The following is an 18,331-nucleotide window of genomic DNA, read 5'->3' as shown; positions in this document are numbered from 1 at the left end:
TCTTTATTATTATTATTTTATTTTGCTTGGTGTGATTATTTCAGGTAAGTGGTTTTTCATTAGGGTTTTTTTTGGGGGTTTTTTTCCCCTCTATTTTCAAACTTAACCACAACGTTCTCCTAAAACATTATAATTATTTTTCGCTTTTTGGTTTTTATAATTTTGTTACTATTTAGGCCTGGGGATATTTTACTTTTTGTCTGAAAACCTCATTCTTTTCAACGTTTTCATGTACGTTTCAATAGCTTATAGCTGTGTGTGCACACGTGTGTGTGTGTGTGTGTGTGTTTAAAAATATATTTTGCTACTAATTTCACTTTTTTTTTTATATGGATTTGGGCTAGACAGGATAATTTCATCCGAACCCTGAGGCTCTATTGATAATAGAATCGAGTATTTTTTATTCAGGCACTGCGCTTGAAGAGACAGACTCATAACCGCTCAAGTTCCATTGACTGCTGAATGCAGACAAAACAACCAGTGAGAGTCTATTCCCCTTGTACAGATTTGACTGAAAGGAGAGGCAGTGCTGGGGAATTGGAGGGGAATCGCTGATATATTTGGACTGCTAATTTGATTAGTTGTATAATGTACTTAATAGCTAACTGCTTAGTGGAACACTTTCTTATAGAAGTGTATCTGCTAAATATTAAAATTATCAACAGTAAGCATTGCTTGGCTTCACTTCCAACTTTACATTTGTATTTAATTATTCTGTTTGATGTTCTGATTTTTTTTTTTTTTATTCCTTTACTGTTTTTTTTCTTTTCCTTTTATTTTATTTTTCTTCTCTTTCATCCAATCTTCAAGATTTTCCTCCCTCTCTCTCTCTCTCTCTCTCAGAGTGTGCAAGTTGTATTTTGTAAGGAGAGTCTCGGTTGTTAGCTTTTGAAAATTTGTGGCTGTATTAGCAATAGAGTTTGTACATATCTTGAAATACAAGCTGATAAACCAAGCCTCAAGGCTAAGGCCAAATATATGAATTGCATAAAGAATTAAGCTTAAGAAAGAAATGAGATGTTTTTCTCTTTAAAGAATTTTTTTTTTAATGATATAAATATTTATTTACCCTTGTTTCTTTCAAGGAATAATTTCTTTTTTTAATTAGATTAGTGCTACAAACAACATTGGCTGACATAGAGAAGGATGTTGAAACATTGAACAACAACAAACGATTAATAACTTTCGAGTTCAATGTTAAATCGAAGAAAGATGTTTAAGTTAAAGATATGGTTCATCTTGATTTTTTTTAGTGATCACGGTGATTGAAATGTTTATCTTTTATCTTTTACTGGTTTCAGCCAAAGGCTGGGGCCATGCTGGAGCACCGTCATTCAGTGTGTTTGCGTTTCCTTTCTGTACTGTTTTGACAAAGAAGTGAGTTGGACAGAGTCACTCTTCTTTGTGCCTCCTGCTGTAATATGGGATTCGTCTGGGATTTCAGATAGAAATTTGTCCTGATGCTTTTTGGAGGTCTCCACATCTGCACCTTGCAAATCTCTGAGTTTGCTTGGCAGGATGTTAAACAGTTGTGGTTCTCTGAAACCCCAGCTGTCGCAGTACTGGGTTCTTATTCGAAATGGAGAAGATGGCATCATTGGTATTATTATGCAGTGTCGTCCAGTTCAGTGGTTGGTGTAAAGCATTCTTTTTTTTTTATAGACACTTTGCTCTGCAGTAATCTATTGATTTCTTAGAAAATACATTCATTATCATTGTCATCATCATTTAACGTCCCTTTTTCCATGCTGACACGAGTTGGATGGTTTCACATGAACTGACAATCCAGAAGGCTGCACTGAGTCCTCCCAATGTTTGCTTTGGCATCATTTGTCTAGCTGGATGTCCTTGCTGATGCCAACCATTTCACAGAGTACAGTGGGTGCATTTTTCATGGCGCCAGCACTGGTGAGGTCACCAAGTACTTGCAAGACAAGATCCTTCAACTCAGTAGGGAACAGTACTGAGAGATAAGAAAGCATGATAGAGGGACAGGCGCAGGAGTCTTGCTGAAGAAGCAAATTCATGACTTCTCCATCTCTTCCTGTTTTCATCATCTCCTTTAAATTCCAAGCCTTACTTTTTTAAAATAGCTTTCTGCATTTTGAATATTTTCATTCTTGTATTATTACAAATATAAAATAATAAATATAAAGTGGGCATATAAAAATCACTTAGCTTGCTGTTAAATGTATTTCACTGTGTAATTTAAATGTTGTAGATTCTATTTGGTAGTTTTACTCATTATTTCTTATGAATTACCTGGTTTTAAATTTAAGCTCAGTTGTCTTGATATTTTTGTACAATGATTTTTCTTTCTCTCTCAGATAATTTTCTATGATCAATGATTTATTCAAAACCCTAAGATTTTTAGATTCATTCAAGGATTTTGTTTGATTTTTTTGTTTTTTAATTACCTTTTTGAGATAGTTCAGTTTAAAGATAAGATGTTTCTGAACTTGAAGTTTCCTTCTAGAATTTTGATTTCAGTGCAGCATCTACAATATATGGAGTAGCCACTTTACCATATATGGAATTTACAGGCTCTTAAGTTTTGAACATCAAACATTTTAGCTCACAAAGTATAATAAATTAAAGAATTTACATCAAATAGAAAATCGTAGTCTCTTATTTTCTTCGTGTGTGTGTTGTTTATTTACTTGAAATGCAAATTCTTCTTTAGTGGTGATGCTTTATTTCCTTCATGCAACAATGCAATTGCAGGTTGGCTTGTTGATCTTAACTAGTTATCTTTGAAGTCTTCTGCTACTTTGGTTCATGACTTTATTTTGTTTTCATTCTAGATTCCAAGTTTATATACATAGCAGATAATGGATGCTATAAAGCCAGTAATTGATCTAAGTTAATAGAATCTAAGCCATCTTTGTTCAGTCTCTCATTGATTCTGCTGAATTTGCTTCAGAGCATTGAACTTTTCCCTGTATACGTTATTTTGTATAGTCTTATTTTCTTTCTTGACCCAGATCCATTTATTTGGGATATATCGACATGTTTGTTGTATTTTCACAGTTTTAATGCATTGGAGGCAGAGGAAGTGGTAGAAACTGCAGTGCTGGAACTGAAATGATTTATATAGCATTTAGTTATATTCCTCTTTACTAGTAGTTCAAATCCTGCAAATGCCGATTGAACCTTTAATTCTTTTGGGTTTGATGAAATAAATATCAAGCAGACTCTGGGTTGATTCAGCTGGCTATATCTCCTTGCATCATTGTTTCTCAATATCTTCAATATCTGAAGCGGTGAGCTGGTAGAAACGTTAGCACGCCGGACGAAATGCTTAGCGGTATTTCGTCTGCTGCTACGTTCTGAGTTCAAATTCCACCGAGGTCGACTTTGTCTTTCATCCTTTCGGGGTCGATTAAATAAGTACCAGTTATGCATTGGGGTCGATCTAATCGACTTAATCCCTTTGTCTGTCCTTGTTTGTCCCCTCTATGTTTAGCCCCTTGTGGGCAATAAAGAAATAAATATCTTCAATATCTGAATAGTTGTTTCACAACAAGTTCTTTTCTTTCTTCAATTTATTTTTTAATCTAATTTTTCTGCATTTGTATCTATTCTTCATATTTCTACTGCATAATTAAGCTATTGGCTAATTGATTTATTGTTAAGCTGAAATTATCTAAAGAATACATATGTTGCTGTTTAGTCCTGGGTCAACCTTCATAGAACCATCCTATATTGAAGGATGTTCCAGCCATGACCATCATATCTGATCAGTTAGCATGTGTCTAGAACTACATCATCAAATGTTTCTTTTCTCCTTTTTTAAGACATTTAGATGTAAATTTGAGGGAGATTTGGCTGACATTTCTAGCAGTTTAAACAACTTCATAGAGGCTCCCTAGAAATGTCTATCCTTCTGATAGGATAATGAATAAAAATCCTTCCCAAGTCATACAGACTCATAGGGCCAGTTTCCCGGTTTCCATGGTATATAAATTCCCCTCCTGGATGGGATGCTTGTCTGTCGCAGGATTACTCATTTTTGCCAGCTGAGTGGACTGGAGCAATATGAGATGGTTTCACTCAAGAAAACGGTCCAAGAATCAAAACCACAATCTTACAGTCATGAGCCCAACAAGCGTTTTTCAACCAGGGTTCCTTGGAACCCTGGGGTTCCGCGAGAAAGAGTGAGATATGCTAATGCTAATTTTATGATGGTAATATTACTATACTTGCACAACATATTGGTCATTGTAATACTGCAATATAGACATCATCCTATCTAACCTATTATGTTATCAAAAAAATATAACAATATAACAACCATTGGGGATATAGTTAGTGATGTCTGTAATTTATGGATACCCTATATATATGTGTGTGTGTGTGTGTGTGCGTGTGCGTGTGTATAGGACATCACCAACTGTGTAAACAATATGAAATACGTAGACAAACAAGTTCAATACGTAAACAGCGAGAGAAACAAATGGAAAACAGGACAAGTAAGCACAGAAATGACCAATCATCAATTGTCAGCTGTCTATCAACTCCTCATTTCGAGCATTCAACGACAATATGAGTCTTCAAAGACAGTTGCTCCCATGAATTCCAAAATAAAATTTAGGATTTATGGAGGGTCAAAGTTGGGAACAAAAACAGGACAGTGGAGACATACAAGGAGACCGAACGAAAACAAATGTGGAGGGTTGTTAGACCAGAACGAAAACAAATGTGGAGGGTTGTTAGACCAGAACGAGAGGAAAATAGTGAACGCTAGGAGAAATATTTTCTTTGAAAAGAGAAAAGATAGAAGAGACTGTGTGAATAACGATGAAAAAAATATGAGAAAGATATGGTATATGATTTTATTTTATGCAGGGGTTCCTTGAGATATGTAATTTATTTTAGGGGTTGTTGCAAAGGTAAAAAAGTTGAGAAACATTGAACCACTAAGTCACATGCCTCCACCTTTCCTTCTGATAGTCTATGAATAAAAAGTTATTAAACTGGGACTGAAACCTATTTGGTCTAATTGAAGGTTTATTTTCTACTATTCTACCAAGTAGTTTTACGGTGTCTATCCATGTACATGTAATGCTTCATAATAAGTTCCACATTGTTTTCCATGATTATAAAATACCTACCATTCTAATTAGCAGTACGTTTCTTATTTTTTTAACTGAAGAGTTGGCATTTTGAGTTCAGATAAGTATGTCCTCTAATTGATATTATTTGCTTTTAAACATTTAAAATTACTATATTCTTAATCATGGCAAAGGCTTTTTTTTTTTGTTTTTGTTTTTCAGATTTATAATTCATACTTCATCACTCTAGAATTGTATTTGTTTCCATTTTATATCATCGTCATCATCATCACTTAACATTTGTTTTCAATGCTGGCATGGGTTAGACGATTTGACTAGAGCTGGTAGCCTGGAGGGCTGCACCACGCTTCAGTCATCTGTTTTGGCTTGGTTTCTATGACTGGATGCCCTTCCTAATACCAACCATTTTACAAAGCATGCTGGGTGTCAGCAGCATGTGTCACCAGCGCAGATTTCTTTTACATGTCACTGGCATGGGTGCCCTTTATGTGTCACCAGCACGGGTGCCTCAGAAATGCATTCAGCTGGTTATATATAATTTACCTTCAATTTATCCACATTATAGTTTCCCCACATGTTAGATCAACCGATAATTGGATGCATCTGATTCCTCTCAGTCACCCCCATTGATTCCTGCCACACACAAACTTCCATGAGTTTTCTTTGTTAGAAGCCTATTTCCTCTGTAATAAATCTTTTTCATCTGGTCAGCAAGGTTTTTTCCATGCAGCCAACTTAACTTTTTCACCCAGTAACCATAAGTAAATAATGGGCTTTACCAGGTGTTTCCCCAGTTCTTTATTTTGACATTGGTGTAATGTTTTCTTTCGGAATCACATCGCTTCTTACACTCTCTTTATTTATTAACCCATGCAGTGATGGAGGCATTATAGCTTCTGTTTTCTGACCAAATAACTTTTCCCAGACACAGTTGTTTTTTACCCTTTAGTATCACCCTGCTTCATTTATGAAAATATTTTGCTAATATTGAATTTTAGAAATACATCTTTTCCTTTTACATTTCCTCACTGAATGTATTCACTTTTTGTTTATTATTTTCATTTGTTTGTCTTTATTTTGATTTTGTTTTTTTTCTCATTTGTCTAGTAATTTCCCACTCCCCACCATTCACTATGGTGACCTAGTTCCCTTACCAAATTCCTCTGACTTTATTTTTAGCAGAATTTCCCTTTCTAGATGTTTATTGATACAGTGTTTATTTGGACTTTTCATTCTCATTCCTGGTTCTAAGTACTATTAAATTTCAACCAGTAGAAATACTGGTTGCTATCAGATATCAAGAAACATTTATAGTTAGACTTTGGGTGGAAGGGTATTGGAGTAGGCACTAATATTAGGGAGTCTGCTTTGGCAATGGCAATTTTTAGTTTGTAGCTTTGTGCTTTTTTAAGCAAAAATCCCATTGTGGCTGATTTAACATTGCATTCCTTACCGGGGCTGTACAATAAGCATCTGAGATATTCTCCATGTTGACTGAAGCATTTATATTCTACTTTCCCTTAACCTTTCTGTTACCATATTTCTCTCAAAATACAGTCTTTGTTTCTAGTAATTTTGGAAATTGTGAAGAATTTAGTAAAATAGCTGTCATAAAATAGCTGTGAATAATAAGCAAGTGTTTGAAACAACATGAAATTTTCATAGACGCTTTTAATTGAGTTCACTTTAAAGTAGGAAGTTTGTATTAGAGAAATGGAGGTGGTTTCAGGTGGGTTGATATCAAAAGGGTTTACAGGTGCAGGTGTGGCTGTGTGGTAAGAAGTTTGTTCCCCAACTACATGGTTCCAGGTTCAGTACCACTTTGTGGAACCCTGGGCAAGTGTCTTCTACTATAGCTCTGGGCCAACCAAATTCTTGTAGATAAATCTGGTAAACAGAAAATGAAAGAAATTTATCCTGTGTCTATATATATATATATATATATATTTATGATTTATGGGTATATATGTGTATGTATATATATGTATGTGGGTATATATGTGTATGTATATATATATATGTATGTGGGTATATATGTGTATGTATATATATATATGTATATGGGTATATATGTGTATGTATATATATGTATATGGGTATATGTTTATATATATATATATATATATATATATATATATATGTGTGTGTGTGTCTGTGTATATATGTTTATATATATGTGTGTATGAGTGTGTGTGCATGTATATATATCTATGTGTTCATGCCTTTGTGTTTGTCCACCACCAACACCACTTGACAATGAGTGTTGGTTTGTTTACACCACAGTAGCCTAGCTGTTCAGCAAAAAGCGAGCGATAGAATAAATACCAGGCTTTAAGAATATAAATACTGGGATGTATTTGTTCAACTAAATCCTTCAAGGTAGTGCCCCAGCATGGCAGCAGTGTAATGACTGAAACAAAAGATTAAAAAGAAAATTCCTTTGCATCTTTAAAAATATGATATGAAATGGTTGGAAATCTATTCTGCTAAGGGTCTTTTAAAAGTTTTTAAAGCATTCTTCTATTTGCTTTTCTGTGTTACCATAATCATCTCGCTCGTTAACTTAGTATTCTACATATTTCCTAACTAGTGTTGTGGGCTTCATTTGTTCAATTCACCAACTCCTAGCATGAATGAATGCTTTGTATAATAATTCTTGTACATTCTCTGTAACTGTTTTCTATATTCTTTCTTGAAATACAAATATATCATTCAAATATGAAAAACTTAAAGTGATATAGATGTCTGAAACACAAAGCCACCAAGTTTTTAGGTGACAGATGAATGTAACTGACTGAATTAACTTTAGTGTTTATTGTTGTGGAGTAAATATTGTGAGACATTTTGTCAGCAACTAAAATATGTTGTAATTGTGAAAATAGGGAAATGTCTTTATCTTTTTTTTTTATTATCTTTTACTTGTTTCAGTCATTGGATTGCAGCCATTCTGGGGCACCACCTTGAAGGGTTTAGTCAAACAAATCAACCCTAGTACTTATAATATTTTTAAAGCTTGGTACTTATGATAATAGTCTCTGTTGTTAAATGCTAAGTTACAAGGATGTAAACAAACCAACACCAGTTGGTTTCTTTTGGGCAAGCAGAATGATAGATAATCAATTGTAAATAATCATAATCAAGTGTTGTTTTTTATCTATTAAAATCAGTGGTTTTCAACCAGGGTCCAGATGAGATTTTGTTGTTAAGATTTATCTGCAATAACTTTTTCTTTTTTTTTTTTGGACTGCCATGTTGGCTTGGCGATAACTATTAATATCCAGTACCGCTGCCATAGTCTCCTTTAGAGAGACTTAGAAATATTAATATCTCTATTTCTGAAAACCAGTGGATGTATTCCACTGAAATTAGATAAATAACCTTCGTACAGACGGTCAGTAGCGACGCCTGCTGGGTTCGGCTGCTCTACATTGACAAGGGGCAATACCCCGAAACTAGTCTGTGGATGCCAGACCAACAAGGGGAAGCGGCTGACCTCCCCTGTTCGAAGGTTATAAAGGACACAGGTTCATGTGTCACATAGCTAGCTAGAGGCAATGGCCTCTTGGAGCTAATCAACGGCAGCATTCATCTTATTTTTTGGACTGCTATGTTGGCTTGGCGATAACTATTAATATGCAATAACTTGGTCATACTCTTATAATTCACAAAATATTTTAACAATTTTTTTTACAATTCCTAATGATATTTAATTATAAAAATATAGTTAGATTTTTTTAAAACATTGAATGGTTCATAAGGGTCCATCTAAGTAAAATAGGAATCAAAGAAATCCATAGTAAAAAAAGGGTTGAGAATCATTGATTTAAATTGTCATTATGTTCTAAGTCTCTCAGTAATTTTTGTGTTGTGAGAGTTGGTATGAACCATTTAAGAAAGTGGTTCACATCAGTTGTATACTTTATATTCACATATTTTCAGGAAGATGAACCTTCTGAGTTCAAATTCTTTTTTATTGAGGAAAATGTTTCGCATGCTTATAACACATAGTTATAAATAACACATGTGAACACATGAAACTATAAACACTTGTCAAAACATAGAAACTCTTTCCCTGTATGAAAGAAAGCCAGTCTCTACGAAAACCTGTGTCAGAAATGTGATATTTTATGGCTGTTAAACAGATGATCTGCGTTGGTTTGAGAGGAACAATTCTGGTCTGATGAATATACAAAGTTTATTTGTTAGAATGGTTGAAAGTAACTGATTTCAAAAAGTGAGAGGGTTTAATCCTTTAGTATTCAGATTACTCTGTTTGAGTAATGCTTATTTATTCACATTTTTTTCAAGTCAATACTGTATTATCTTGTTTTGAGATTTTGAAGATGTGATTGTTTATTTTTAGAATGACATTGCAAAGTAGGAGATGTGAGCAGCTGGATCAGGTCGGGCTTGAACATAGAAGAGGTAGAATATTTGGGTTGGATATGGCTGGTTTTAAATACTAAAGGATTAAATATATTTGCCAATATATATGAGGAAGATCAATGAATGTACTAGCCTGGAAAAGTAATGGAAAATGAAAGTTAGCATGAAGAGTGGAAAGCTACTTCATCATCATCATCATCATCATTTAACATCCATTGTCCATGCTGGCATGGGTTGGTCGGTTTGACCAGGGCTGGTAAGCTGAGGGACTGCATCAGACTCCTATCTGATTTGGCATGGGTTTTCTACGGCTGGATGCTCTTCCTAATGCCAACCACTCTGAAAATGTAATGGGTGCTTTTACATGCCACTGGTACAGGTGCCAGTTGTGTGACACCAGTATCTACCATGACTACGATTTCACTTGGCTTGATGGGTCTTCTTCTCAAGTACAGCATATTGCCAAATGTCTCGGTCATTTGTCATTGCCTCTGTGAGGCCCAGCCCTCAAAAGGTGCTTTTTGCTGGGGATTATTGGTGAAAGGTATCTGCACTTAAGTTTTATCAAGGAAGACTTGTTTAGTTATTGTTAATTCATACATGGTTTTGTTTGACCCTAACAGATGGAATGATTTACAATTGTGATCTGTTGACTGATAAATGCTATAGAACAAGCCCTTCAGTCAATACCACTATAGTTGTAGATATGGCTGTGTGCTTTGCAGCCATGTAGTTTCCGGTTCAGTCCCATTGCATGGCACTTTAGGCAAGAGTCTTCTACCACAGATCCAGGCTGACCAACCATTCCTTGTGAGTAAATTTGGTAGGTGGAAACTCCGTGGAAGCCCCTTATGTGTGTGTGTTTGTGTCTGTATTTGTTCCACTCCCATCCCTACATGATAACTTCTGTTGGTTCGTTTACATCCCTATAACGTAACACTTTGGTAAAGAGACTGATAGAATGAGTATCAGACTTCAGAAAAATATGTACTGGAATCACTCTGTTTATTCAAAAAATCTTTCTAGGTGGTGCCCCAGTATGGCCAGGGTCCAATGACTGAAACAAAAGATAAAAGAAAGAAAAAAATAGATCTTAAACTGATAGCTTTGTATATATAAAATTAAAATTTTATTCTGATAACATTCTTTTTTTTTTTTTACTATTGTCCTTTTATAGGAAGGAGATGACAATTTTCCATCAATATCAGAGTACCCAAATTTAAAAGAATCTGTTAAAAGCTGGGTGGACTACCAAGATGGACAGAAAATACTGTTGACAACTCCAACAGTTTTAGTTGGGTACCGAGTAGAAGTCTATCGTGCTGAAGGAACAACGCAATGGTACACTGCTGTTATCAAAGCCTATAACCATGCTTCACAAGTAAGTTTTTTCTTCTTTTTTTTTTATTTGCTTTTGTAAATGAAGTTAAATGTACTGTTCCGTTTTGTTATTTGTTCTGTTTAACATCAATAAATGAGAAATGAATTAATATGGAGTCAGGGTAACTATTCAAGAGATTGGTTCTTCTAATATGTTATTAAAATCTTATAGAGTTTGTTGTGTATTTGGAGGGTCATTACGCCAATGATAAACACACACTGGTTCAACTTCATTTCTTTATTATTATTATTATTATTAATTGTTAATTGGTTAGCTATTTAACCAACTAACTAAACGATTGTTTGCTTAATCATTTGATTTCACATCAACCGACTAGTTATGTTTGCTAAAGTCCTACCATCACTATTTGCGACTTCTTCAATGGCATAACACTCTATAGACCAAGTCAGCTTCAGATGTGTCTATCATCTAGTTTCAGGTTTAATATTTATGAATCTGTTACGGCAGAAAGCTATCAGAATTGTTAGCACTCCAGGCAAAATGCTTAGCAGCATTTCATCTGTCTTCACATTCTGAGCGCAAAGTCTGCCAGGTTCAATTTTGCCTTTCCTCCTTTTGGGGGTCAATAAAATAAGTACCAGTTGAGCCCCGGGGGTCAATGTAATCAATGTACTTACTCCGCCCGCTAAACTTGCTGGCCTTGTGCTAAAATTTGAAATCAATATTTATGCAGTTGTATGGATGTGAATGGGAATATACATAGAAGAGAGAAAGGGAGAGAGAGTGTGTGTGTGTGTGTGTGTGTGTCTTCAAAAACATATCACTGTTGTAAACTAGTATGAAACATTACAGAAATCTCCTATCATATGTTTCACTTCAATATGTGGCACAGGGTTTGAGATAGTAAGATCTGAGTTACTTACAACAAGGGCATAAGTTCAAATTTTGATATAGTTCTTCTTTCTTTGTGACCCTGTCCAAGTCATATGGATTTACTTGCTACTGCTGTTGAAAGTAGATGCTATTTTCACTTAATTGTGAATGCTTATATGGAATGAAGTAAAAAATAAAATATTGAAGAGTAAGCAAACATAATATACTGGTCAATGACAACTTTTCTGTTATAAGCGCAGGCAAGGCTTTGTGGTTAAGAAGCTTGGTCACATGGTTCCAGGTTCAGTCCCACTGCATGGTACCTTGAGCAAGCGCCTTCTACTAAAGCCTCTGGCTGACCAATGTGAGTGGATTTGGTTGATAGAAACTGAAAGAAATAAAGCAGCGAGCTGGCAGAATCGTTAGCACGCTGGGCGAAATGCTTAGCGGTATTTCGTCTGCCGTTACGTTCTGAGTTCAACTTTGCCTTTCATCCTTTCGGGGTCGATAAATTAAGTACCAGTTACGCACTGGGGTCGATGTAATCGACTTAATCCCTTTGTCTGTCCTTGCTTGTCCCCTCTATGTTTAGCCCCTTGTGGGCAATGAAGAAATAAGAAACTGAAAGAAATCCATTGTGTGTGTGTGTTTTGGTTTATGTCCTTGTAACTTAGTGGTTCAGCAGAAAGAGATTGATAGAATAGGTAGTAGACTTTAAATAAAAGAAAGGTTATGCCCAGTGTGGCTACAGTCCAATGACTGAAACAAGTCAAAATAAAAAATAAAAAGAGGGCTAAAACATGCCAATTAAAGATAGTTATTTTAGTTAACCTACCTGTACTCACAGAGATTATTATTTGCACAACTCCTCATAGTATATTTTCTTTGAGACAAATTTTGAGAAAAATTTTAGTTTGTATTGTTCATTTTCACTGTCATTTTTATCTTATCTTATCTTAGTTTATAAAAGGAGTTTTATTGAAAACTTTTCTTGCTTTTAGGCCCAATGTATCGTTTAAGTATACTTATCTTATTTGCTATAAGAATGAATTTTAAGAAATTTTACTAGATTTTTTTAAATTTTGAAATCAAAAAAAAAAAAATCGGAGTTTGGGAAAATGACATTAGAATGTTTTTTATACCTGAGAATGTTATCAAAATATCATATGAAAGTAACAAAATATCACTTTTATACCTGAGAATGCCATCAAAATACCATTCCTAACCTTTTAGCGTTCAGATTATTCTCAATGAAATGTAGTGCTTATTTATTCGCATTGTTTTGAATTAATCGTGCATTATCGTTTGGCTTAAAAAAATTTGATAATGTGATTGTTATCTTTAGAATTACATTGTAGAGTAAGTGTAAGAGGCTGGATCTGGTTGGTTTGAATGTAAAACAGGTAGACTATTTGGGCCAGCAGATATGGCCAGTTTAAATGCTATAATGTTAAATATAACAAAAAATTGCCATGCATGTAATGCAAATGTATTATAAATGAAGGCGCGTGGCTTAGTGGTTAGGGCATTCGGCTCACGATCGTAAGGTCGTGAGTTCAATTCCCAGTGACGCATTGTGTCCTTGAGCAAGACACTTTATTTCACGTTGCTCCAGTCCACTCAGCTGGCAAAAATGAGTAGTACGTGTATTTCAAAGGGCCGGCCTTGTCACACACTGTGTCACGCTGAATCTCCCTGAGAACTAAGTTAGGGGTACACGTGTCTGTGGATTGCTCAGTCACTTGCACGTTAATTTCATGAGCAAGCTGTTCCGTTGATCGTATCAGCTGGGACCCTCGTCGTCGTAACCGACGGAGTGCTCCTATAGATGGTATTCTGGGTATATGGTGAAACATAGTAAATCTGAATTTTCTACAAAATATACTTTTTCCACAAAAAAATAGGGGTTCATCTTAAGTGAGAATGCACCCTATACACCAGCAAATATGGTATTTGAATTTACTTAGATATATGATGATTTAAGTAATGCAATTAATTGCATTTTTATGATAAAGTAACATCTGTTTTGATATTAGATTTAATCTTTTTCTTTATTGTTGTCAATTTTTGGCTGTTTAGTTTCAAGTTTTAAGTAACTTCTATTTTATAAAATAGAAAAACACTTTTTTAAAATTCATTATCTGTTTAAAAATTTTAGTTTTCATTTATCTATTTATATATATATTTTTTTTTTTACAAATTGTATTTTTTATAATTTGAAGAAGAAAACAAAATTTATGTCATGAGATTTCTGTCTGCTAAAATAAAAAAAGCAAAAAATGTTTTTTTAATTTTTTTTTTAATTTGTTGTCATCTTTCAAAATGAGAATAAATCTCCTTTGTGTAGTTTAGTCTTTCATGCTTGGACTTAAATTTAGCTTTGCAGCCAACATGAAATCTTACCAGTGGTCTGTTTGTGTAGCTAAATCACAATAAATATAATGAAATGTATTTTGTATGGGTTGTCACATGAAACAGTTTTTCAGCAGATGTGAGAGAACTGCAGGGTTAGCATAATGGACATTTTTTTGACTGAAGTTGGAAATTTAAAAAAAAAAAAACACTTGGGAGGGGGGGGGGGGAATGTATCAATATGTCGGACATGATTTAATATTTCTTTCAATGTATTCCAATTTTTAAAAATAGCTTAGTAGAATGTTTTCATAATTTCTTTTTTTTTTTTTATATGTATCGATATTACTATTTGTTTATTAATTTTTAAAAAAATTTTTTTTTTGTAATCGTTATTTTTTCTGTAAACAAAAATAAACAGCAAAGTGAAAATAGTGCATTTTACTGAAGCCCCATTTAACTTGATAATATGCAACACGACATTTACAAAGCAAAAGCTGATTAATCAAATAAGGTTAAAGAATTGTCTTCGTTTGGTTATGTGATATGATGCACTTAAGTGTGGAAGAGATGAAAAGAACATAGCCACAGTGTTTTATTTGAAGAAGCAGCAAACACGATTAATGTTAATATATGACTTTCTTGGACAGTTTTAATACTGTCTTGTAGAAATTTTAGATTGGGCTTCAGGGTAAGACAATCAGCTACAAAGTTTATATATAAAGTATCAAAACCAAGAATTGTTTGGGAAAGAAAAAAGTAGTAGCAAAGAAATTATAAAATATTTGGTGTATATGTCTGTATTTGTGTGTGTGTGTGTGTGTGTTGTATTATTGTATCATCACCATCATCATCATTGTTTTGATGCTTGCATGGGTCAGGCGAAATTCATTGAGGCTGAGTTCTTTCTACAGCTAGGTGCTCTTCCCGTTGCCAACCCTCGCCTGTTTCTAAGCAAGATATTCTCCTTAACCATTCAAATAATGATATTACAATGGCTTGGCACGTTTTTAACGAACAGTGCGAACAGCATTACTTATTATGCTGGGGATGTTTGTTTACAATTAACATGTTGTATCAAGACAAGCTGGTTCAGATGCAGATTCTTGCATGTGTGTGCATACTCACTCTCTCTCTCTCTCTCTCACACACACACATACACACACACACACACACACACACACACACACACACACACACACACACACACACACACACACACACACACACACACACACACACACAAGAAAAGGGCTTCTTTCAGTGTCAGTCTACCAAATATATTTCTGCTGGTTGTGGGTCTATCAGAATGTTTGTCAATATCAACATTTTTTCGGCCATCTTGGAAACATCTGAACCACTCATACACTTGTGTGTGGCTCATACACTCATACACTCCTCTCCATACTCTTTCTGCAACAATGTTAAAACCTAGTGCAAATGCACAGCAAAGTTCAAGGTCAGTCTTTGCCAAGCAGCTTCATTCTGTGTGCTTTAGCTTCATTACTATGGCAACAGTCCGGATACTTATTGACCTACCTCGTATACACACACACACACACGCTATTATTCCATCAATTATAATTATCACATCCAATACCTTTTACATTTGATATTCTTCCTACATTTCAGTCATTTAATTCTCTCCTATCTACATTTCCAAATCCAGTTAAGCATTAATTTTCACATTACAAAGTGAGTACAGTTTCATGCCAGATATCATAGAAACCTTTCTTCCATTGACTGCCTTCACTTTACTAGCTTTAATTTCATACTACCTACACTAACTGAGACATTATGAAGTTATTATTTGCTGTGAGATACTTCTTTGTGTTTTATAGAACGTCTATTTATTTATTTATTTTTTTGCTTGTCTATTTGTTTAATTTGTATCCAAGATAATAGAATCACAGCCCATTTAGAGTTCTATATCTTAACCTTCAAGATCCTGTCATTCATCTTCTTTGTTAACTTATATCATTTTTCAATAACTTTCAGCTAAAAGTAATTCAAAACCACTTTGTACTAGTTTATCCCTTAGCAACAAATAGTCGTGAGTTGAAAAGGAGAAAGATGATGGCTTGAGAGAATAGCTGCTATCAATTCGTTCAAAGTAGTAAACACAGAGCTAAACACCAACATTAACAACACTAAAGATACTGTCAGAACTTGAAAGGATTGAAGTGGCTTGTGATTTAAAAAAGAAACAACAAAATGGTGGGGATAGTAGGAAGAGTTTAGTGATGCAAATAATCTGGCATGTGTAATACAATCTTTAAGAAAGCAGTAATTGTTGGCAGGTATTCACAAGAACATGGTTTTATGAATAACCTTTTATCTAAAAGGGTTTATCAATTGTCATAGAGAAAAATCTTAAGTTGTATGCTTTTGAAATCAGTTAAGTTTAACAGCCATGTTTCAACTGGTTGTGCCGAGAAACAAAATTGCGATCATGTTGTTATGCACACACATTCCAGACAACCAACACAAGCTGTGAAAAACGAATAAAATAGCACTGTCATAAGATTTGCTGGTCGTTAATTAACATGTGAGTGAAACTGACAGCAATTTTTACTACTTTAGCATATAACATAATATTGATCTGCTAACAAAAGAAACCAAGTATTGTTGTAAAAACACAACTACTACTATAGTATATAACTTTCATTCACTCATCTATACAACTTATTAGTTAGCCGAAAATGGATTTGTGACTACTAGAGGATGAGTTCAGTCCCTAGTCAAGCTCCTTTTATAGTCCTGGGTACTGGTACATTGTATTGCCTACTCTTGTATTTCTAAATGACAAAATAGATTCATAAGTCTTATAATAGTTTAAGTGGAAGGTAGAAGCAAACATCCCTGATGTTTGTATGATTCCCCCACTTTCAGAAGTGAGAGGAAGAAACTACATGGATTTCTGTAGCAGAATGAAATCTGCTAAAGGTACCCAAGGAGCTTAAAAGTGATGTTAAACCAGCAACACTAATTAGGTCACCTGGTCTGCCACACCAGTGTTTCCTAGGGCTAAATAACAGTAGCATTCTTCCCCTTTTATGAGACTGTCACATTAAGTTGACAATATGCTATCACTTCAGAAAGAAACCTGTCATATATATATATATATATATATGTATGTGTGTATGTGTGTCAGTAAATGTTGGGGTTGTGTTATATATATATATGCATGCATGTGTTTGGGCCTCCTTGTCTTGATATCATGTGATAGTCTTAACTGATTGTCTGTATGATACAAGCAACATCATTCATTTCCAATATTCCGCCAGAGCATCTCTGGCCATGACAAAGCATTACCTTGATTGGGAGTAGGTGAGGGTTGGTGATAGGGAGGGAGGGTATCTGGCTGAGGAAAATCTGCCTTGATAAACTCCATCCAACCCATGGAAAAAGAGAGATTAAAATGATGATGATGCATTTATATGTATTCATACAGGCATAAATGTATTGTTAAGAAGTTGTAATCCTTATTTATTCACATCATTTTGAATTAATCATGCATTGTTTTGTAGCTTTGAGATTTTGATGATGCGATTGTTATTTCTAGAATGACGTTGTAGGGTAAATGTAAGAGGCCTGATCTAGTTAGATTGAACATAAAATAGGTAGAATATTTTGGCTGGGTATGGCTGGATTGAATGCGAAAGGGTTAAGATCACTTTGTAGCCTTAAGTAGACCAATAACTTGTGAATGAAATTAGGTGGACTGAAGTTATATAGAGGCTTGCTTGAGGTCTGTGTATGTATATGCATCAACATAAGATGAGTACTATACACTTTAACAAAAACATCTCACAGAATTAATGATTGACTGAATTAACTCCCTTTACGTGAATGTTTCCTGAGCATTTTATTTCTGACAAGGTATCAGACAACATACTAGGGTCAATGGAAAACGCTCAAAAGTGGTGGGTACCACAGCATTGCTACAATTCAAAGATTGAGACCACTGAAAAAAAAAATAACTATATCTAAACAATTTAAAGCAACTCATGTTCATATAATTCTTTTGCACTAACAAAATTTAAATGGCACTATTTGTAGATTATTTTTTTGACATCTTTGAAAAATGTCTTTTCCACTTCTACTTTAAACATTTAAAAGGAGCTTTAGAATACTTTGTTTATTTCAACTCACTGTGTCTCTGTGTATTTAATGTTGAAATACAATTTGAGTTTTAAGACAAAATTCTTACTTCAAGTCATTGCTCACTGTCTTTTAATATGATTATACTGAAAATAATGTGATATATGTTGTGTCTGAATATAGTTTCTCTTCATAGATC

At 34.4% G+C, this 18,331-nt stretch overlaps 1 protein-coding gene across 5 annotated transcripts in view; it reads left to right on the top strand.

The window, feature by feature from the left end:
• The window catches only part of LOC106875029 (jumonji domain-containing protein 1C), a 354,655-nt gene that overhangs the window by 114,247 nt on the left and 222,077 nt on the right, over window positions 1–18,331 (top strand). For all 5 annotated transcript variants that reach the window (XM_089362407.1, XM_089362406.1, XM_089362405.1 and 2 more), the window contains one exon: window positions 10,639–10,842. In XM_089362407.1, the coding sequence (XP_089218533.1) occupies window positions 10,639–10,842 (204 nt within the window). The remainder of the gene's footprint in view (window positions 1–10,638; window positions 10,843–18,331) is intronic.

This window comes from Octopus bimaculoides, chromosome 14, assembly GCF_046866305.1.
Source record: "Octopus bimaculoides isolate indiv1 chromosome 14, ASM4686630v1, whole genome shotgun sequence".
In the NCBI taxonomy this organism is placed as follows: Eukaryota; Metazoa; Mollusca; class Cephalopoda; order Octopoda; family Octopodidae; genus Octopus; species Octopus bimaculoides.
Note: the sequence above shows the minus strand (reverse complement) of the source record. Positions and strands in the feature narration are given on the sequence as shown.